The sequence below is a fragment of the Aspergillus stella-maris genome (assembly GCF_047715825.1).
Source record: "Aspergillus stella-maris strain CBS 113639 unplaced genomic scaffold BDV14scaffold_1, whole genome shotgun sequence".
In the NCBI taxonomy this organism is placed as follows: Eukaryota; Fungi; Ascomycota; class Eurotiomycetes; order Eurotiales; family Aspergillaceae; genus Aspergillus; species Aspergillus stella-maris.
Window position 1 is genome coordinate 282,581 of NW_027396795.1, and position 19,853 is coordinate 302,433.

The 19,853-nt window shown below is 51.5% G+C and overlaps 7 protein-coding genes and 1 non-coding gene across 8 annotated transcripts; 5 read left to right on the forward strand and 3 right to left on the reverse strand.

Annotated features, from left to right (window-relative positions):
- Positions 1–347: 347 nt before the first annotated feature.
- On the reverse strand, positions 348–420 carry BDV14DRAFT_t5. The gene has a single exon. It is a non-coding gene; the product is annotated as a tRNA-Lys (tRNA).
- Positions 421–604: 184 nt separating this feature from the next.
- On the forward strand, positions 605–3,522 carry BDV14DRAFT_161784 (ESCRT-0 subunit protein HSE1). Its single transcript, XM_073766809.1, has 9 exons — positions 605–1,026; positions 1,111–1,160; positions 1,236–1,270; positions 1,343–1,418; positions 1,467–1,565; positions 1,618–1,738; positions 1,796–2,416; positions 2,469–2,684; positions 2,736–3,522. The coding sequence occupies exons 1-9, from the start codon at positions 987–989 to the stop codon at positions 3,245–3,247; spliced, it is 1,770 nt and encodes a 589-aa protein (XP_073633692.1). The 5' UTR covers positions 605–986; the 3' UTR covers positions 3,248–3,522.
- A 5-nt stretch (positions 3,523–3,527) lies between these two features.
- Positions 3,528–7,757, forward strand: pan2n2 (poly(A)-specific ribonuclease). The gene is made up of 4 exons (XM_073766810.1): positions 3,528–4,010; positions 4,068–5,362; positions 5,415–6,530; positions 6,582–7,757. Exons 1-4 carry the CDS (start codon positions 3,882–3,884, stop codon positions 7,513–7,515), a joined length of 3,474 nt encoding a protein of 1,157 aa, XP_073633693.1. The 5' UTR covers positions 3,528–3,881; the 3' UTR covers positions 7,516–7,757.
- Positions 7,758–8,220: 463 nt separating this feature from the next.
- On the forward strand, positions 8,221–11,258 carry BDV14DRAFT_161793 (putative translation elongation factor EF-1 subunit). Its single transcript, XM_073766811.1, has 5 exons — positions 8,221–8,668; positions 8,737–8,796; positions 8,963–9,685; positions 9,734–9,916; positions 9,968–11,258. Exons 1-5 carry the CDS (start codon positions 8,434–8,436, stop codon positions 11,173–11,175), a joined length of 2,409 nt encoding a protein of 802 aa, XP_073633694.1. The 5' UTR covers positions 8,221–8,433; the 3' UTR covers positions 11,176–11,258.
- Positions 11,259–11,837: 579 nt separating this feature from the next.
- Positions 11,838–14,234, forward strand: bipA (Hsp70 family ATPase KAR2). Its single transcript, XM_073765801.1, has 4 exons — positions 11,838–12,110; positions 12,177–12,341; positions 12,396–13,501; positions 13,557–14,234. The coding sequence occupies exons 1-4, from the start codon at positions 11,926–11,928 to the stop codon at positions 14,123–14,125; spliced, it is 2,025 nt and encodes a 674-aa protein (XP_073633695.1). The 5' UTR covers positions 11,838–11,925; the 3' UTR covers positions 14,126–14,234.
- Positions 14,235–14,238: 4 nt separating this feature from the next.
- BDV14DRAFT_1183 (DUF967 domain protein) lies at positions 14,239–15,056 on the reverse strand. The gene is made up of 2 exons (XM_073765828.1): positions 14,931–15,056; positions 14,239–14,870 (listed from the first exon to the last, which is right to left on the reverse strand). Exons 1-2 carry the CDS (start codon positions 14,964–14,966, stop codon positions 14,343–14,345), a joined length of 564 nt encoding a protein of 187 aa, XP_073633696.1. The 5' UTR covers positions 14,967–15,056; the 3' UTR covers positions 14,239–14,342.
- A 146-nt stretch (positions 15,057–15,202) lies between these two features.
- On the reverse strand, positions 15,203–16,447 carry BDV14DRAFT_194525 (zinc-dependent alcohol dehydrogenase; the record flags this gene model as incomplete). Its single annotated transcript, XM_073771944.1, has 4 exons — positions 15,203–15,681; positions 15,738–15,816; positions 15,869–16,236; positions 16,303–16,447. 4 exons carry the CDS (start codon positions 16,445–16,447, stop codon positions 15,203–15,205), a joined length of 1,071 nt encoding a protein of 356 aa, XP_073633697.1.
- Positions 16,448–17,553: 1,106 nt separating this feature from the next.
- BDV14DRAFT_194526 (sialidase family protein) lies at positions 17,554–18,864 on the forward strand (the record flags this gene model as incomplete). Its single annotated transcript, XM_073771945.1, has 4 exons — positions 17,554–18,089; positions 18,161–18,277; positions 18,328–18,376; positions 18,427–18,864. The coding sequence occupies 4 exons, from the start codon at positions 17,554–17,556 to the stop codon at positions 18,862–18,864; spliced, it is 1,140 nt and encodes a 379-aa protein (XP_073633698.1).
- Positions 18,865–19,853: the final 989 nt, after the last annotated feature.

The window sequence follows — 19,853 nt, forward strand, 5'->3', positions numbered from 1 at the left end:
TCCATAATATTTGCTCGATTTCATACCTTTAGCTGGCAAGAATTGCATGGATAGATGTCTACCTAGTCCTATCGCTAGAAACAAAAGGCTGGCCTCGTGCGCAGCGATTGGTCCCAGCACACAATATATACAGTAGCCATGACATATGTTGGGCATGGCACTCACACCTGCATCTGATGGCCGAATCTTCCCAGTACCTAGCTACATAGATAAATTGTAGATAAATTAGACTAACAGCTATCCCCAGGCGATATTTCTGCATTCCTAGCAAAGAGACAGCAAAAACTGGCAAGTGATGGTGCAACGGCGACATGAGGTGCATGTCAAAAAAGAACAAGCAAAAAGAAAGCCCAACGCGGGGCTCGAACCCGCAGCCTTGAGATTAAGAGTCTCACGCTCTACCGATTGAGCTAGCCGGGCTAGTTCATATCTGAGCTGAATATTTTTGTCATTATATTCCACCAATAATATCTGCCCGTACTTGTATGCTTCGACAAACACCGGTGCCTTGCTGCGCCTTGTGGCTGAATTAGGTAAGCGTGGTCTCCGCTGGGCGCCCGCAAACCAGCATCATCGTCACTCCCCGTCCAGCGATCAGGTTCCAACCATTCACCCGCTAGCTTTACGAAACCTCTCCCGTTCGCTCTTCTTCTTGAGTACCTTTTTTTACTCCAGATACTCATTCCCCGGCTGCCACTGCCTCGATTGAATCGTACTTCTCATCGCGGACATCCTTCAACGTCTCCGCGAGAGCTTCCAATCCAGTCCCCGCACCGAGTGTTCTCCGGAGTTTGGAACGCAGCCTGATCGGAGCTCCATATTTACGCAGCTTGCAGCCGCCCAGAACCACCTTATCGGTTCGCGAACGCTCCACGTTTCGTTCCTCTATTCGTCGAGCTTGCGAGATATAATTTGCGGAAGTGCCGCTTGATTCGAGATATTGCTTCGTGTTGCTGTAGTTCGGAGGGTTTAGTTGGGTACCAGCCATGTTTCGCGCGCAGCAGAACGCTTTCGATGACGCTGTCGGTATGGTGCTCCGGTCTACCTCTGCCTTGTTTCCCGGCGTTTCTTTTATGGACTGGATTGCTGATTTGTTCTTTTCTTGAATAGCCAAGGCGACGGATGAGAACTTGACCTCCGAAAACTGGGAATATATTCTTGTATGGGATGCCCGCTGGTGCCGCGATCTCGGAACAAGTAAACAGGATTTCTAACATTGGGCTCTCTTACTGTAGGATGTTTGCGATAAGGTGGGGGCTGAAGAGTCAGGGTACGTTGCTTGTCGCCCTCTGTTTCCCTCGACGTCGTCGCAATACCTCTGCTAACCCGGACTTTCATATAGCGCAAAGGATGCAGTCGCTGCTTTAATTAAGAGGCTCGCGCACCGGAATGCGAATGTACAGCTGTACACCCTGGAGGTTTGTGACACCTTCTCTGTCAACTGCTCTTATACTGACAGCAGTCAGCTGGCCAATGCGCTGGCGCAGAACTGCGGCCCGAAGATACATCGTGAACTGGCGTCGAGGAGCTTCACAGATGCTCTCCTGCGTCTTGCTGGCGACAGGGTAAGCCAACTATCTCCGATAGCTTCAAAAGTATACTGATCGAGCCTGTTAGAACACACATCAGCAGGTGAAGTCCAAGATTTTGGAGCGGATGGAAGATTGGACGGAAATGTTCGCCAGTAACCCAGACTTTGGCATCATGGAGCAGGCATTCATGAAGCTGCGAACGCAGAGTAGGTCTTAAATCATTTTTTGTGTACCATTCGCACTGCTTACAGTATCACACGCAGACCCGAACTTACAACCTCCATCCAAACCCGTGAAGCGAGAGATTACCGATGTCGACCGCCGGAAGGAGGAAGAGGAGTTGCAGATGGCGCTTGCTCTTTCGATCCGAGAAAAGCCCACATCAGGCCCTCAGCCTCAGGCCGAGAGCAGCAGCTCAGCGCCTGCACAGGAACCCCAAGCACAAGCAGCAGCAGCAGTACCCACCGGCCCTGTTCCTTCTGGTACCTCCGCAGCTACTGTCTCAAGAGTGAGAGCTCTGTACGACTTCCAGCCCTCGGAGCCCGGCGAGTTGCAGTTCCGTAAGGGCGATGTTATTGCTGTCCTTGAGTCCGTGTATAAAGACTGGTGGAAAGGTTCTTTGAGAGGCCAGACAGGCATCTTCCCTCTCAACTATGTCGAGAAACTTCCAGATCCCACCGTCGAGGAGCTTCAGCGCGAAGCTCAGATGGAGGGAGAGGTGTTCGGTCAAATTAAGAATGTTGAAAAGTTGTTGACCCTTCTGAGCACTCGCAATTCGGAGCTCAATGTTCAAGAGAACGATGAGATCACGAACTTGTACAACGCAACGCTATCAATTCGTCCCAAGTTGATTGAGCTCATTGGGAAGTACTCGCAGAAGAAGGGTATGCTACTTTATGCCATTCTATTTATCTTTTTTACTCACAGCTACCCTAGATGAGTTCACACAACTCAACGAGAAGTTTATCAAAGCTCGGCGAGACTACGAGTCTCTCTTGGAAGCATCTATGGCCCATCCCACGCAACACCAGTATGGCCGCCCTGGTCAGCCTCAGTACGGATACCCAGGCGCTGGAGCTCCCGGAGGGTTCCCACAAGGACCACCGCCGCAGCAGCATGATCCTCAAAGATACTTCAGCCCTCGCCCTTCAGGTTCGTGTCAATTGACATCTGCCAACTCGACGTACGCTAATGCACAAATAGACAACCAACCTAATGCTTCCTACTACCCCCCAACCACGCAATCGCCTGGACCAGTACCTGGTCAGGGACACACACCACCAGTGGGTGGGTACCATCAACAGCAGGCCCCAGCAGCAGACTCTTTCCAACCAGTCCATCACCGTCCCGAATCTACATATGACCACCCACAAGAGCTTGGAACTTCTGTCTATGACTCTCCCGTCGAACGGCTACACTACCCTTCTGGACCGCCCACAGGTGGCCAGCCGCAGTTTCCGCAACAAACGGCACAGCCAACTTCCGGCTACCCCCCAGATAATGCACCAAATGGCCCAAGCTCTCTGAGCCAGCCTCCTTACCCCCCGTCTCCGGCTGTCACTCAGCCTCCACCGCCAATGCAACAGCCCCCTCCCGTTCCTGGTGCAGCTACAGTCTCCGCGCCATATCCCCCATCGATAAGCCCCGGTGCCGGCAATTACCAGGCCTACAAGCCACCGCAACCTAGTAGCAACCCGGCATCATTCTATCAGTAATGCGCTCGAAACATTTAGCTTAGCGTTTCCTGTATGCTGGGTGTTGGCTTGCTTATCTGCTCATGTTTTCGGAGTTGGTCTGTTCGATGAGGGCTAATGCTTTTGGTCGCGGATCATGGCGTGTCTTTATGCTATATTCATGTATCTAACATGCTTCTTGTCACTATTAGCCACCTCCAGTCTTCTAGGGCCTCGTGCAAAGCCTTAATTGTCTAGTTCATCCACTATCTCCGAGACTAACACTGAGTAGATAAACTGAAGAATCCTGGGTGGCCCCACACCAGCCCAACACGTGACGGTGACTTGGCGCTTGATCCTCTGCAGCTGCCCTGTTGACAATCCGGGGAGCGACAGCTACGCTCAACGATTTTCTTCCTGCTTCTCATCTCACTTTGAGAAGGAGAGGAATTGGCCGCGTGATATTGATACCGCTTCAGCTATACCTTCCCCGCGCCCTGGTCGACTCTACGAGGCCTCCCATCCAGAACCTCCCCCGCACTCCGCCCAACGATGCCTGCTTTTGTCCGATTTCCGAATGGACAGAGCTAGGCCTTCATCACGACGTCGCACCGAGGGCATGATTATTTACTGCAGCTGAGACTAGTCTGGGCCTTGTCTCAGATATTCCAATGCCATGGAGGCAGACTGGAATGAGCTGGGACGCATTCAGTTTCCCCCTCCGACCCCCCACGCGCCGCCGACGATCGCATCGGCAGTAGCTTTCGACGATGTATCAGAGCTTTTGTGGGCGGGAAATGAGCTCGTAAGTTATATTAAAGCGCAAGTGGAGGAGTATGGTAAATTGATTTTCAATCTTTAGGGCCGAATCACCTCGTTCTATGGCCCCGAGCTACAGAGATACACCTCCGTCCGAGCCCATCCCGCCTCTGAAGGCCCGGTACGACAAATATTATTCCATGAGAGAGGAGTCATATCACTTTCCGCGAAGAGCGTGCACATGATTACACGACGTGGCCTAACGCAATGGCACGTTACCCACGACGAGATCACCGACCTCCGGTGCATGAGCTTTACGGCCCAGACAAACAGAATTATAGTTGCTGGAATCCAAAAGACGATGTTCACCATTGATATCGATAAGGGCGTTATCATCGATAAATTACGGACCGATTACCACTATACACTCATGAAGAAGAGCCGCTACCTCTGTGCTGCGACGGATACTGGGTCTGTCAATGCGCTGAGCTTGTCGGACTTTAGTGTTGTGAAGAGCTGGAAGGCTCATGGAGCAGCTATCAATGATATGGATGCTCGGAATGATTATCTGGTTACTTGCGGCTTCTCCGTGAGGCACATGGGGACACCGATCGTCGATCCGTTGGCGAATGTTTATGACTTGAAGACGCTATGTCCGTTACCACCTATTCCCTTTCACGCCGGGGCTGCGTATATTCGTATGCATCCAAAGTTACAAACAACGAGTTTTGTTGCGTCTCAAACGGGGCAGCTTCAGGTTGTGGACCTGATGAATCCCACTGCTTTCAAGCTTCGTCAAGCTAATGTCTCCTTCATGCTGGGTATTGAGATATCGCCATCGGGTGAAGCGCTTGTTATCAACGATGCAGAGTGCTTCATTCACCTTTGGGGATCTCCGGCGAAGATCCACTTCAATGAGATGAGCAAGGAAGTTGAATTCTCTGATGTTACTCCTCGGCCTCCCCCCCTCGATTGGGTGCCAGATACACCCTTAAATATGATCGGGATGCCATACTACCATGAGCGCCTTCTCTCTGCGTGGCCTAGCCATCTCTTGTTCGAAGTGGGCAGTCCGCCGGCCCTTATAGACCAATCTATCATTCCCTACCTTCGGCCAGGGGAGATGGGACATAATGCACCGAACCCGAAGAAAATACGAAGGTATCAGGTCGAAAACACTCGCGCATTAGCATCCTCGGAACCATCTTTGGTTGCGCCCAAATTCCTGAGTGAGAAGGCAAGAGAGCAAAGCAAGAAGCTGGACGATCCGGTTGGCGACACAACTGGAGCTCTTGCTGGCGCGAAGATCAGCGGAGAGACGGAGGACGACCCTCTTCTAAAATACAGCAACGTCGAAATCAAGTACAGCAGGTTCGGAGTCGATGACTTCGATTTCAGGTATGGCTCAGGCGGACGGTTGTTGCTGCGCGCTGTCTCTAACTTCTCGCAGGTTCTATAACCAGACAAACTTCTCTGGGCTAGAAACGCATATCGCAAATTCCTTCACCAACTCCCTCCTTCAACTCTTCAAATTTATTCCGATGATTCGGAATGTTGCACTCCATCACGCCGCCACCTCGTGTATAGCTGAGAGCTGTTTGCTTTGCGAGATGGGATATCTTTTTGATATGCTAGAGAAAGCTAACGGACAAAACTGCCAGGCGACGAATCTGCTGAAAACGTTCAGTAGCTTTCGCGAAGCCTCGAATCTGGGGTTGTTTGAGGAGAACCTCACAAACAAATCGCTCTCATCGGCGATTCAGGCAGTCAACAGATTTTTCCTTGGCCAGATTGCGCAGGATTATCGTAGGGTACTTCCAAGCTCAGATGACCTCGATATGAGGCTGGCAACTATTGCCTCGGAGTCTATTCGATGTATGCTTTGTCAGAATGAGGTTGGAAGGCCAGGAAATACACTCGTCAACGAACTTTTCTACCCCACAGTCGACCTAAAGCAAGCTCGTCGGAATCCCGCATTCCGATTCTCGAATATTTTGAGAGCGAGCATCGAACGCGAGGTACAAAATCGGGGATGGTGTGGCTTTTGCCGGCGATACCAACAATCGGCTATTCGAAAGACAATACATCGCATGCCTTTCGTCCTGATGATAAATGCTGCAGTCAATAACCCTATTTGCCGACGTCTTTGGACAATCCCCGGCTGGTTGCCAGAGGAGATTGGTATTGCTGTCGATAACGGTCACGTTCTCTGCTTCGAAGGCGAAGATCTGAGGATGCGCATACAGGGCAAGATGCCTGGCTTGATTGTATATGATCTTGTTGGCTTGGTGGCAGAGATCGATGTACCAGAGCATCAAAAGGCGCACTTGGTCTCGTTCATCAATGTCTCTGTTTCCTCTCGCGAGCAGGAAACAAAGAGTAAATGGCATCTTTTTAACGACTTTCTGGTCACGGAAGTGGACAAGGACGAGGCTCTGCGCTTCAACCAACCGTGGAAATCCCCATGTGTGTTGGCATTCCAGATTAGAAATGCGCGACATGGTGTGGATGATACGTGGAAGAACTCCTTGGATACTACTCTGCTTTTCCGTGACTGGTCCCTCAAGTAAGTCAGACTCGTCAATATGGAAGTTTCAATAATACTGACTCGATTTAGTGATGGACGGCCTGTTGAATCGCGTGTTATGCTCTCTGACGACGAGAAGCCGACACCTGGAACGCCGGTTGCTCTTGACACGGAGTTTGTCGATCTCGAGAAGGCAGAAATCAATGTCAAAGCCGACGGCTCTCAGGAAATTGTTCGACCAAACAAAAGTGGTCTTGCTAGAGTATCGGTCCTTCGGGGCTCAGGGGTGCAAGAAGGCACGCCCTTTATTGACGATTACATCTCGGTCAAAGAGACCATCGTGGACTATGTCACGCAGTACTCCGGTATCAAACCTGGTGATTTGGATCCGCGAACTAGTACACACAATATCGTGCCACTGAAGGTTGCATACAAAAAGCTCTGGCTGCTTCTCAACCTCGGCTGTGTCTTTGTTGGTCATGGGCTGGCGTCCGATTTCCGCAAGGTCAATATTCAAGTCCCCAAGAAGCAGACGGTCGACACACAGTACTTGTTCTTCCACCCTGGCAAGAATCGACGACTCAGTCTCCGCTATCTTGCATGGGCTGTTTTCAAAGAATACATCCAAGAAGAACCAGCAGACAACAATTCAGGCCACGACTCAATTGAGGACGCCCGCATGGCTCTACGATTATGGAAAAAGTTCCAAGAGTACGAAGACGCAGGTATCGTTAACCAGATACTGGAAGAAATCTTCCGCGAGGGCTCCAAGTTAGGATTCAGACCACCCCCGCGTAACGGCGTCGCTACTGTTCTCTCAAGACCCGGAACTGCAGTGACCATGCAGAACAATAGCGGCCGAAATACGCCTACGCCCGATGTTGGCGCTGCTGCTGCCGCCGCCGCGAGTGCCCCTACAACGCCGCGACAGGCGTTCAGACGGTCTATTGCATTGACTCCGAGCAACGGAACATTCTCTGGACCTGGGATAGGCGAGTTTTCTAGTGGGAGCCCATTGAAGTAGGCTCTTCCCCACCCTATCTCACATGACATGGGTCGTCAATCGTACCTATATAACGAAGAGATTTCGAAGTTGGTCTGCCTGGTTTGGTAGTAGGCAGGACTTTCTATGACTATGACTATGAATTGCGGCGCTTGGTCGATAGAGAGACATAGGGGTATTATTAGATGCATGATAATGGAATTTCTTACTTGTTATACCTTTCTGTAGATATTGTAGCATAGCCTGGTGTGCCGTACTATGGCCTATAGCTGGTACCTGAGCTCCGGTAGTCGTACCTTGTTCAGTGGCCCTCAGCTAAGGATCGTGCCTTCCTCGATATTGAGATGGTAAGCAATCATGAGGCAGGTGCGGCGGAGCTAGTTCGCACCTTCCTCATGTAGAATCGGGACATCAATATCCAGTGAAGGCAGGCGCGATGGATGGCCGGGGGCTCCATCGCTCCTTCCTTTGCTGGTACGCCAGGGTCCCGGCTCTATAGAGCCGCATCTTCTTTTCGCTTGATGATGAAGTCAACGAGCTCGATACCTTATTAGTACTCATAGGTGCATACAAACAAATATGCGTCATGGCGAAAGCAGCTTGACTCGCTCTCAGATTGTCAATCTAAGATTCTGCATTGGGTGCCCGGGATAGATACCTAGGGCACAGCTCAGCATGCCGAAGTGGGGAATGACGTGGTTTCGACTCACTGAACCGCAACTCTCCAGGAACACGATCTTGACCGGGAGCACCTTTGAGCTTTTCTGGACTTGTCGAATCTCTTCTTCAACAAACCCTCTTTTTACCTCTTCTGCTAACCTCTCTACTCCCCTTTCTGCACCCGCACAGCAGCGCACCGCGCTTACAAGCTGAGAAGCGCCTGCCCCTCCCTCATTCCCCTCCTGTCCTGCCCCGCCATTTCAAGAAACAACCTGCAGAATGTCTCGACACCGCATCAAGGCCGTGAGCTACGACGACGACGATTATGACTCCTACGACGATGGCTACGAGTCGAATGACCCCGAAGAGCGCGAGCTTCTTGAACAGTGTACCCGCGATGTACTCGGCCAGTTGGCGGACGGCGAACCCTCCGTGAGCGCGACTCGCGAGGAGGTCCAGGAAGCGCTGTGGCATTATTATAATGATGTTGAGAAGTCAGTTAACTACTTGAGGGGTATGTTTACTTTTGTGCACGAGGGATCTGAGTCATCCTCGAGGTAGTTGCTGATGCGTTGGAATTAGGCAAGAAAACGAAGGAGGTGGAGAAGAAAGCTGCGGCTGCGAAGCCGAAAGCGAGTACAGGTAAGCGAATTGCGCCCTTTTTCTTGTTCTTTATATCTGGTAGCTGGGCTCGAGTCTCGTGAATTTGGTACAATGGGAATGCTAGTGGGTATGTGAATTGCTTCTTGTGGTTTCGAGCGTTAGACTGACTTTTTCGGAGCTTGAACATGTTCTAACAGGCTTCCAGTGTCAGCATATCCTATACCCCTCGATATTACGCCCTCATCTCAACCCCACTTCTCTGCAAGGGACTTCTTCCGTGACTCTCCTTGGCTCAATATCCCTGCGCATCGAAAGGCCGATATCCTTGTCGAACCACTGTATCCTCGACTCGGGCTACTTGGTGGAGCACCGGAGAACGGCGGTGGCAAGATGTCAAAATTAGCTGCATTGGCTGCTGCGCGGAAAAAAAAAGAAGGCGAGAAAGCCCCGGTACCTCCTACGGCTGGGGCAAATGACGCTGCTCAGCCGTCTGCAGGTGAGGGAGCTCCGCTGTCGCTCCGAGAGAGACTTGCGGCTGGTGGCAAGCAGACTAAGTCTTCTGAGAGGACGCCATCGCTTCAAACGTTAAGCAAAAGCCGGTCTAGACAGTCGCCATCGCCAGAGAAGCCGCCTGTCGAGCAGAAGACGCCAGATGCCCCGGCCACTACGGGACTAGAGGATGCCGTCAAAAATGTTCAAATCGAGGAAGAAAAAGAGGAGCCCGCGGTCAATATCCGCGCACCCCCATCAACCTTCGCCGTGACCATGGTCGGAAACGACACACGCCCGAAGATGACCGAGCCCAGCCACCTATACACAAACACTCTAGATCTGATCAAAATCTACGGCCAAGACCTCGCTGAACCTTTTGACTTTGCAGGACCCAGCCCAGACGATGTAGTCTTGAACGCTCAAAGTTCAGCAAAAGGTTTGGCTATTCGGCGAAAGATATGAGATCTACCCTAATGACATGCAGGCTTCAAGTCCAAACAAGCTGCTGCTAAGCCGCAAGGTGATAAGAAAGGACAGGCGGACTTGGCGGGTGGTATGAGCAATCTCACCGTCACTGAGAAGGTTAACGTGAAGAGCAAGAATCTGGATGTGCTTTCTGAGTACAAGAAGTGGAATCGGAAGAACGCTATGAACTTCGTGGTTATTGGTTTGTTTGCATTGCCTATAAGCATACTGAGTGCTTGCTAACAAGTGCTAGGCCACGTTGATGCAGGAAAGAGTACCCTCATGGGGCGCTTGCTTGCGGATTTGAAAGCCGTTGATCAGCGCACACTGGAAAAGTATAAGAGAGAGGCTGAAAAGATTGGCAAGGGGTCTTTTGCTCTTGCATGGGTGTTGGACCAAGGTTCCGAGGAGAGAGCACGAGGTGTTACTATCGATATTGCGACCAGCAAGTTTGAGACAGAAAGCACCGTGTTCACGATTGTGGATTCTCCTGGCCACAGAGACTTCGTCCCAAATATGATTGCGGGTGCTAGCCAGGCTGACTTTGCGGTGCTCGTTATTGATTCCAGCATAGGAAACTATGAGTCGGGGTTGAAGGGTCAGACGAAGGAACATGCTCTGCTCGTCCGAAGTATGGGTGTCCAGAGGATCATTGTTGCTGTCAATAAGATGGATACTGTCCAGTGGAACAAGGAGCGCTTTGAGGAGATTGAGCAGCAAGTATCGGCATTCTTGACGACTGCTGGATTCCAAATCAAGAACATCTCGTTCGTGCCGTGCTCTGGAGTCAGCGGGGACAACATCACGAAACGGAGTGAGGATGCGAATGTGTCCTGGTACAATGGTCGTACCCTAGTGGAAGAGCTTGAAGCCACAGAGCCTTACACTCACGCACTCGAGAAGCCGCTACGAATGACAGTCGGCGACGTGTTCCGCGGCAGCATACAAAACCCTCTATCTATATCCGGTCGACTTGACACTGGTAGCCTACAAATAGGTGACCAAATTCTTACCATGCCAAGTGGTGAGACTGCAACAATTCGCAGCCTAGAAGTAGACGGAGAACCTAACGACTGGGCCGTCGCGGGCCAAAACGTTGTTCTGAATTTGGCCAATATCGACCCCATCCACCTCCGCTCTGGCGATGTTGTTTGCCACGCATCCGCCCCAATTCCCAACATCACAAGTTTCACAACCAAAGTTCTTGCCTTTGATCATCTGTTGCCGAGTATGGTTGACATCCACAGAGGTCGCTTACATGTGCCTGGACGAATCAGCAAACTGGTTGCGACGTTGGACAAAGCGTCTGGAAACGTCCTCAAGAAGAAACCTAAGATTGTTGCGCCCGGGTCTGTGGCGCGCATTGTTGTTGAGTTAGATCAGGCTGTACCCCTGGAAGCACCCACCAGGGTAGTCCTTCGAGCTGGCGGCGATACTGTAGCTGCTGGATTGTTAGAGTGAAGATAGATAGATCTACAAATGAATTCCAATTCTACACTTTAGATCTACACTGGTGATCGTCCCTCGGTGACTAAAATTCAGGAACGGCCGGCAGAACAGATACCCACTGCCGACTGTTCAGCAGCGATGTTACTAGAATTATCTCACAAAGATAATGAACCCATGAATGAAGCATGGCTCTGGCGATGCCAATTGTCCTGATCAAAGAAGCCCAGCACCAGTGATGCTGCGCTAAGCCTCTTTTCGCCGTCCCCTGCAGGAACTAGTCCCAATAATGCCAGCGCTAAGCCTCAGCGGGCCTGGCGTTTCTTCGGCGTTCGATCAAATTCGCAGACCGCCCGGAGTGGATCCAGCAGAACTGGGGGCGGTCAGTGCAATGATGAGTCACCCGCGACCCTGGGTGGCGGGCCGGGCCAATCAGAGCACGAGAAGTAAACTTGTATGTGAAAAGGCCAGATGGCCGCTGTCCCTTCTTCGCCGCTCGCTGTCCATACAAGAAGGTGGCCGGAGCTTCTTCAAGTCCTCTTCTCTCTCCCTTCTCCCTCCATCCACCCACCCTCCTCCCTCGACATAAATCCTCGTGCACCCTCCCCGTCTCTGTGGTTGGGCTTGCCAGTTGTCTCTTTCTTTCTATCTCTGTTTTCCTCCTTTTCTTCGGAGCCAGAGATTATACTCTCAACCTTTTTCTCGCGACTTTTTGACCACGTTTGATTTCCGCTACTCGGACACAATCACACACACACATTCGCCATGTCGCGCGCCTCAGGACGCGGTGCGGCCAAGCCGTTCGCTGCTTGGACCACCATCTTCTACCTCCTTCTCGTCTTCATTGCGCCTCTGGCCTTTTTCGGAACCGCACACGCTCAGGACAACGAGTCTGATGTTCAGGACAACTACGGAACGGTTATTGGTATCGATTTGGGAACAACTTACTCGTATGTTTCTTCCTGATCTCTATTCTTCTGGTTTTTGTGCAGTGAAAACTAACTGTCTGCCTGCAGCTGTGTTGGTGTCATGCAAAATGGAAAAGTCGAAATTCTTGTCAACGACCAAGGAAACCGTATCACTCCCTCCTACGTCGCTTTCACCGATGAGGAGCGCCTGGTCGGTGACGCCGCGAAGAACCAATACGCCGCTAACCCCAAGCGCACCATCTTTGACATCAAGTGAGTTGCTCGTGTTCTCCAGTTTTCGGACTTAGTATGCTAACAGTTGTCCAGGCGTTTGATTGGCCGCAAGTTCGACGAGACCGACGTTCAGCGCGATGCTAAGAACTTTCCCTTCAAGCTCGTCAACAAGGATGGAAAGCCCAACGTCAAGGTTGAGGTCAACCAGTCCCCCAAGACCCTGACTCCCGAGGAGGTTTCCGCCATGGTTCTCGGCAAGATGAAGGAGATCGCTGAGGGCTACCTTGGCAAGAAGGTCACCCACGCCGTTGTCACCGTTCCCGCCTACTTCAACGACGCCCAGCGTCAGGCTACCAAGGATGCCGGTACCATCGCCGGTCTCAACGTCCTCCGTGTCGTCAACGAGCCCACCGCCGCCGCTATCGCCTATGGTCTTGACAAGGGCTCCGAGGAGCGCCAGGTTATCGTCTACGATCTTGGTGGTGGTACTTTCGATGTGTCTTTGCTTTCCATTGACGATGGCGTTTTCGAGGTCCTGGCTACTGCTGGTGACACTCACCTTGGTGGTGAGGACTTTGATCACCGAGTCATGGACCACTTCGTCAAGCAGTACAACAAGAAGAACAACGTCGATGTCACCAAGGACCTCAAGGCCATGGGTAAGCTCAAGCGTGAGGTTGAGAAGGCCAAGCGTACTCTGTCTTCCCAGATGTCTACCCGCATTGAAATCGAAGCTTTCCACAACGGCGAGGACTTCTCCGAGACCCTCACCCGTGCCAAGTTCGAAGAGCTCAACATGGACCTGTTCAAGAAGACCCTGAAGCCTGTTGAGCAGGTTCTCAAGGACGCCAAGGTCTCCAAGTCTGAGGTCGACGACATTGTCCTTGTTGGTGGATCCACCCGTATCCCCAAGGTCCAGTCCATCCTCGAGGAGTTCTTCAACGGCAAGAAGGCCAGCAAGGGTATCAACCCCGACGAGGCTGTCGCTTTCGGTGCCGCTGTTCAGGGTGGTGTTCTTTCCGGTGAGGAGGGTACTGACGGCCTTGTTCTCATGGACGTCAACCCCCTTACTCTCGGTATTGAGACCACCGGTGGTGTCATGACCAAGCTCATTCCCCGCAACACTGTCATCCCCACCCGCAAGTCCCAGATCTTCTCTACCGCTGCCGACAACCAGCCCACTGTCCTTATCCAAGTTTGTAAGTTTTTGCCAGCACCTTTTTCTAATTTTGACTCATTCTAATTCTTTCACAGTCGAAGGAGAGCGGTCTCTCACCAAGCACAACAACGTGCTTGGCAAGTTCGAACTCACTGGCATTCCCCCGGCTCCCCGCGGTGTTCCCCAGATTGAGGTTTCTTTCGACCTTGATGCCAACGGTATCCTGAAGGTTGGCGCCAGCGACAAGGGCACTGGCAAGGCCGAGTCCATCACCATTACCAACGACAAGGGCCGTCTGTCCCAGGAGGAGATTGACCGCATGGTCGCCGAGGCCGAGCAGTTCGCTGAGGAGGACCGCGCCATCAAGTCCAAGATTGAGGCCCGTAACGGTCTTGAGAATTACGCTTTCAGCCTGAAGAACCAGGTCAACGACGACAACGGTCTTGGTGGCCAGCTTGACGAGGACGACAAGCAGACCATCTTGGATGCTGTCAACGAGGTTACTGAGTGGCTCGAGGAGAACGGTGCCTCTGCCACCACCGAGGACTTTGAGGAGCAGAAGGAGCAGCTTTCTAACGTGGCCTACCCGATCACCAGCAAGCTCTACGGCTCCGCTCCTCCCACAGAGGAGGACGATGACGACTATGGCCATGATGAACTGTAAAATAACTTAGAGGGATTTCTGGAGTTTGCTGTTTAAACAAATGTTTTTATTATTCCCATTGGCCATGCCCTCTTGATCCAAGAGTCCAAACTTCAATTAAACCTATTCTTGGTATACGATAGGACAAACAACTAGCATGATACCTCCACATCAACAAATGATATGCATTACTTCACTTCTTCTCCCCCTCGTAACCACGCCGTAGGAAATAAAGATATCATGCCTCCATTCCAACAAACTCTTTCACAACCTCAACAATAACCTGATGATCATCCTCCTGCCTCAACCCAGAAACAACAATAACCCCCACAACCCCATCAACCCCCTTAACCCTCACCGGAAACCCACCCCCATGAATCGCATACTCCCCCGCCAGGCTACCAAGCGCAAATTTCTCCCTGAACGCGCCCTCCAACTCTAACCCCCCCTCAATCCCACTAGACGTAATCATCTTCTGCCGCATAAGCCACGTGCTCACCCCCCACCGTAACACGGTATTTCGTTTCCGCGCAACCCAGATGTCGTTGTCGGCTACTGTGCCTGGTTCCGTGGCGCATTGGAAGACGATGTGTGGTGTTGGGTTGCCGGAGCCCAGCGAGATGGAGATTAGGGCTGGTTTGCGGTGTGTGCTTGGTAAAGAGAGGATTTTGTTGCGCAGGGCTAGGCCGAGGGTCCATGCTGTGCTGGAGGTGAAGACGTTGAATATTGTGGAGGGGCTGGATTCTTGGGCTGTTAGGTCGCGGGGCTAGAGGGTGGTGTCAGTTAGTTACTTCGTATGGGGGTTGGAGAAATGTTGGGGTCTTACGTCGGTGCTTGGTTGGGGGAGAGGGCCACTTTCCATTGTGCTGGTTTTGTGTTTGTGTCGGGTTGAGTACGAGAAGTTGGAAGGTACGTAGGAAAGTGGTTGTAGAAAGTTGGAGGGGTAGAGCTTCACATGAGTGCAGTTGAATTAGAGCTTGTGCTAGAGCTAAGTTGACTCGGGAACCGGTGGAGTCCGGATCGTGACGTCGCCCACCCGGGGTTCAACTATGGATACTGCATACTCCCAAGGGACGTATAGAGTATAGCAAGATATAACTACTGAACTTCCAGCACAATTCTACCTGAGATCTCACCTCTCTCCATCTCCTCGTAGATGGCAGGCAAGTCTTTGAACGGCCGAACTTTCACTTCTGGTTTCACTAGTCCTCGCCGGGTCAGGTCTACTGCCTCCATACATTCCTTCAAAGAACCGATTAGGTTGCCCCGGATGTTCAGGCCCTTGATTACGATGGTGCAGATGGGCGTCTGTAAGGTCGTGCTTGCGGGTGGGATTCCAACGCAGCTGAGGGTGCCTCCAACTCGCAGCATCTCAACTGCATTGAGAAAAGCCTTGGGGTTGGAAGCAGTGACGACAGCAGAATGCGCACCTAGCCCGGTAATTTCGCGCACGCGCTGGATAGGGTCGGTGGTGACAAAGTCGACAAACTCTGTGGCTCCGAGACCAAGAACGAAGTCGCGTTTGTCGGGGGCATCGACGCCAATAACTTGAGCTCCCAGGACTTTGGCATATTGCACTATTTGGGTCAACCTAGGGTTGGGTATGCATCACGAGAGCGGGTACGAGCTTTACCTGCAAAATGTCCGAGGCCTCCGCCTGCACCGACAACGACAAGCCAATGACCAGCTCTGATGTTCGCTTCTAAAACGGCCTGTTCAAGTATCAGCTTTTGTTTCAAGGTCCAACAATGGTAGATGGCTTACCTTGTACGCAGTAACCCCAGCGCACAGAACTGGTCCAATAACCTTTGGGTCGACATCATCTGGGAGGAGAGTCAAGTAGTCTGCATCAAGCGCGATGTATTTCTGAAAGCTTCCATCTTCGTGGATAAGATGGTTTGTGGACTTCAAGCAGTATTGCTCTGTGCCAGCAAGACAATACTCGCATCGCCTGCATATTCGACTAGCGAAGCGAATCCCAACGAGAGCTCCTTCCTTCAGGTCCGACCCACAGCCAGGGCCAAGGGCCACGATACGTCCTACGCCCTCATGGCCGCCAATGTGAGGCAGCTTGAGCTTTGTAAGGGGGACTCCGTCAGGGCCGGCGGCGGTACCGTTCTTTGTGTGGAGGTCTGAATATCTTGTGAGCAGTTGCATGGTCGAACAAACACTAGAAGAGTCGGCAGTGGAAGACCTACCACTTTGGCACACTCCAGTGTAGAGAATTTTGGCCAGAACTTCATTGGTCCCAGGGACAGGCACAGGGTAGTCTTCAGGAAACTCGACAGGGCCGCCGAGGTCGCGAACGAGAGCCACAGTCTGAACTTGGGGTATTTCGGCCATCATGCACGTATAGACCCAGACGCTGTCTAATGGTTGTATTGAAAATAGCACAGCTCGGCGACACCCAACAGCCATAAAGCATGTTTATAAGATCCAAGGTCTTGTATTCCCCTCTTTTGCCCCCCTCATGTGATGTTAAATTGGAGAGGGAAAGACGCAGCGTGACGTTCCTTCTCCTCTTCCTTCACTTTGTCCCCGACATCCCCTTGACTCGACAACTGACAGTTCACCCCATCCTTCTATCTTTGGCAATCATCACCGAGCCCGGAGCTCTCGGATAACAGCTGTCGGGCATTTGTTGTTTGCCATTAAGTCGAGTTTTCCTTCTGAATTTCCGGCGCGCGTAGCAAACAGGTGCTTAACACAAGGAAACCCAGATCCCCCAGTTAAGCCAACGCCTTCCATTTGCTCATGGTCTAGACCGAGCTAACAGGGTCGTGCTTGTGTAGCCCCTCTTCTGTTCTTTTAAGTGTTCGATCGAGCAGCGCAAATTTCTCGTGAATGTTTGGTTGAAGGTCGTCGGATGCTTCATTTATGTTGTCGTTCGACTGCGAGCAGTATTGCGACGTCTTGTCGAATCATATTCTAGGGACCTTGCGAGACCTGCGACAGGTCTTGCTCAGTGTCACTGGTTAGGAATTTCCCCGTGATTGATGGAAACGCCGCCGGGACAAGAATTAGCTTGGAGACCGGGCCTCCGCACTTTCCCCAGACCAACTGACAGCTTTGCCGATCTTACCATTTTCTTTAAGGATATGGAGTGTCCCGAGGTGCTATTTGAGCTTCCAGATTGAGTAAAATAGCGGTACGTATTCCCAAAGCTTCCTTGATCACAGCTTGACTGACTTTTGCTCCGCCGTCTTCCAAGAGAGAACAATATGGAGCTCGTACGATGCCGAAAACCTCATTTCCTTTTCTTTCGTCATTCAACCCACAGCTCTCCGCGATACGCAAGCCCGATGTCGTTGCTCCGGTGGGATGAAGCTATTCCTAGAGCTTTTGAAGATCTGCGCACTATAAAAGCTCGCCGACCGTTCGAGCGCTAGCAAAGGAATTGTGCTTCATCAATTGGCTTGTTGTTCACAAAGTAGCGCTTTTGCTTCAAGATGCATCTCCTCCGTTTCTTGTCCCTTGCAGCCATTACCGTGGCTGCTGCTGCTTACCGCGGACCAAAGCGACCAGAACCATACTCAAACGTCGTCATCTTTGACCCCCCAGACAACTATACAATTCCGCGCACTCTCTACGCCCGTAACGAACAATTGCCCAATGGCGACATTCTAGCGACCTGGGAGAATTACTCGCCCGAGCCACCAGCTGTCTACTTTCCCATCTACCGCTCTTCTGATTACGGGAAAACCTGGATTGAAATTTCACGGGTCCATGATACAGCCAACGGCCTCGGTCTACGTTACCAGCCCTTCCTTTACTATCTCCCAGAGCGCGTGGGCCGCTTCCGTGCCGGGACACTGTTGCTAGCAGGGAGCAGTATCCCAACCGACCTGAGTTCGACTCAAATTGATCTTTACGCATCGAACGACTTGGGACATACATGGACGTTTTTGAGCCACATAGCTGCTGGCGGCGTTGCACTCCCTAACAACGGAGAGACACCTGTCTGGGAGCCATTCTTGTTGGCACAGTAAGTAGAGAACTGATCGCTCTTGTCCCGTCGCTCATAGTCTGGTAATCGGATTTAACAAGTGTCTCTAGCAAGGGCAAACTGATCGCATACTACGCCGACCAGAGGGCTAATGCCACTCACGGCCAAAAGCTATCTCACCAGGTCACTGACGACTTGATCAATTGGGGCCCAGCCGTTGATGATGTGTATGGTTGTCCGCAATCTATCTCTTAGTACTACTAACATTGAATGATAGTGCCTACCCAACCTATACTGACAGACCTGGAATGCCGGTCGTCACAAAGGTATTTTCTTTGCCATTCTAGGTATTGTCTACATTCACTAATTTTAAAAGCTTCCCAACGGTAAATTTTTCTATATCTACGAATATGGCTCCTTCTTCAACACCTCCGACTACTCATTTCCCCTATACTACCGCATCAGTGCCGACCCCGAAGGATTCATTGATGCTGAGCATCATGAGCTCATTGTGTCAAGCGGTACAATCCCGACTTCGTCTCCATATGTAACTTGGACACCGTGGGGAGGAAGAAATGGTACGCTCGTAGTCAGCGCTGGTACGCAGGATACCCTCTTCGTGAACCAGGCGCTTGGCCAGGGTCAGTGGACAGAGGTGCCAAACCCCCAGCCGCGAAGTTATACAAGGAATGTGCGTATACTGAAGGAAGATCCTCGGTTCGTGCTTGTCCATGGAGCCGGCGTGTTACTTGGGGAAGAGAATCAGGTCACAGTGAGCTTGTTCAATCTGGAGGAGGAATTGGCTGCTCTGTGAAGGGTCAGTTATTTGCAAAAGGAGCTGGGTATCTATGGAAAAGTAGGAATAGTAGTTGTCAAACTCCGTACATAGTACCAATAATCACAAAGAACCACTATACCAGTCGTTGGTCAGCAGTGAGGCAGGAGCGTGGGACGTCACTTGACCAGTCACCAGCCTCTTCCCACAGTCAAGACTCAAGATCCTTCCTCTACCAATCTCCATCTTTCATCAACAAATCCAGCTCGCAAAAGTACAGACGCTTTACTCCCAAAGAATTGTCAGCCTCCTTTTACTCCATTGAGATGAAACAGAAGTTAGTGTCTGCCATCGGCTGCTTTTGATTTCAAATCACAGTCCATGCTAACAGGCGCCAACTCGCTAGTGGATTCCGATTGCCCATCCAGTCCCAACAACGCACCCACCAACCAGAATGCCTTCATGTCAATGCCGACGCCCAAATGTTGGAGAAGTTCTGTTCGACGACGACAAGGAAGGACAATCTGCTCCGGGAATCGCCGTCATATGGTTCACCGGTAACTTGTGATTGGGTGGGTTACAAACCAACAGCGAGTCGATCGGTCCAATTGACTAGTCGACTCAGGTGGTCTGTCAATCTGTCAAAGGGCTCCAGCTTAAAGGCTGGCATTGTTCGCCGTGACCCATAGCCCATGCGCTGGGCCCACACAAGTTCCGGGAAGAGTATGTGCGGCCTGCGAGTTTGGAATAGTGGACGTCTGCCACGACCCCGTACGAAAGGCTCCGAGTCAGAATTTCCTTTTTACTGGACCTCCAGTAATACCCGGCATGCTCTTTCCCAGAGACCTGGTTGAGCACGGGGCTCGGTCCATCCCGTTCACCTTATCCAATACTTAGCGTTCACGGCCACGGCGGCGTCTACACCCTCTAGTCACGAGATAAGCGAAATTTCACTTTGCCAAGGGGTAAATGACCGTATTTCATTTACCATTTCTTGTGGCTTGCGTGTAGCCGTCTCACTCTAATTG

Bases quoted from the DNA above. Each gene is read 5' to 3' on its own strand.
- BDV14DRAFT_161784 (XM_073766809.1), top strand. From the start codon at position 987: ATGTTTCGCGCGCAGCAGAACGCTTTCGATGACGCTGTCG. The intron at 1,027-1,110 runs GTATGGTGCTCC...TTTCTTGAATAG, and splicing joins CGCTTTCGATGACGCTGTCG to CCAAGGCGACGGATGAGAAC. The intron at 1,271-1,342 runs GTACGTTGCTTG...ACTTTCATATAG, and splicing joins GTGGGGGCTGAAGAGTCAGG to CGCAAAGGATGCAGTCGCTG.
- pan2n2 (XM_073766810.1), top strand. From the start codon at position 3,882: ATGGAGGCAGACTGGAATGAGCTGGGACGCATTCAGTTTCCCCCTCCG. The intron at 4,011-4,067 runs GTAAGTTATATT...TTCAATCTTTAG, and splicing joins TGTGGGCGGGAAATGAGCTC to GGCCGAATCACCTCGTTCTA. The intron at 6,531-6,581 runs GTAAGTCAGACT...GACTCGATTTAG, and splicing joins TTCCGTGACTGGTCCCTCAA to TGATGGACGGCCTGTTGAAT.
- BDV14DRAFT_161793 (XM_073766811.1), top strand. From the start codon at position 8,434: ATGTCTCGACACCGCATCAAGGCCGTGAGCTACGACGACGACGATTAT. The intron at 8,669-8,736 runs GTATGTTTACTT...CGTTGGAATTAG, and splicing joins GTCAGTTAACTACTTGAGGG to GCAAGAAAACGAAGGAGGTG. The intron at 9,686-9,733 runs GTTTGGCTATTC...AATGACATGCAG, and splicing joins CGCTCAAAGTTCAGCAAAAG to GCTTCAAGTCCAAACAAGCT.
- bipA (XM_073765801.1), top strand. From the start codon at position 11,926: ATGTCGCGCGCCTCAGGACGCGGTGCGGCCAAGCCGTTCGCTGCTTGG. The intron at 12,111-12,176 runs GTATGTTTCTTC...GTCTGCCTGCAG, and splicing joins GATTTGGGAACAACTTACTC to CTGTGTTGGTGTCATGCAAA. The intron at 12,342-12,395 runs GTGAGTTGCTCG...ACAGTTGTCCAG, and splicing joins CGCACCATCTTTGACATCAA to GCGTTTGATTGGCCGCAAGT.
- BDV14DRAFT_1183 (XM_073765828.1), bottom strand. From the start codon at position 14,966: ATGGAAAGTGGCCCTCTCCCCCAACCAAGCACCGAC. The intron at 14,871-14,930 runs GTAAGACCCCAA...ACCACCCTCTAG, and splicing joins TCCCCCAACCAAGCACCGAC to CCCCGCGACCTAACAGCCCA.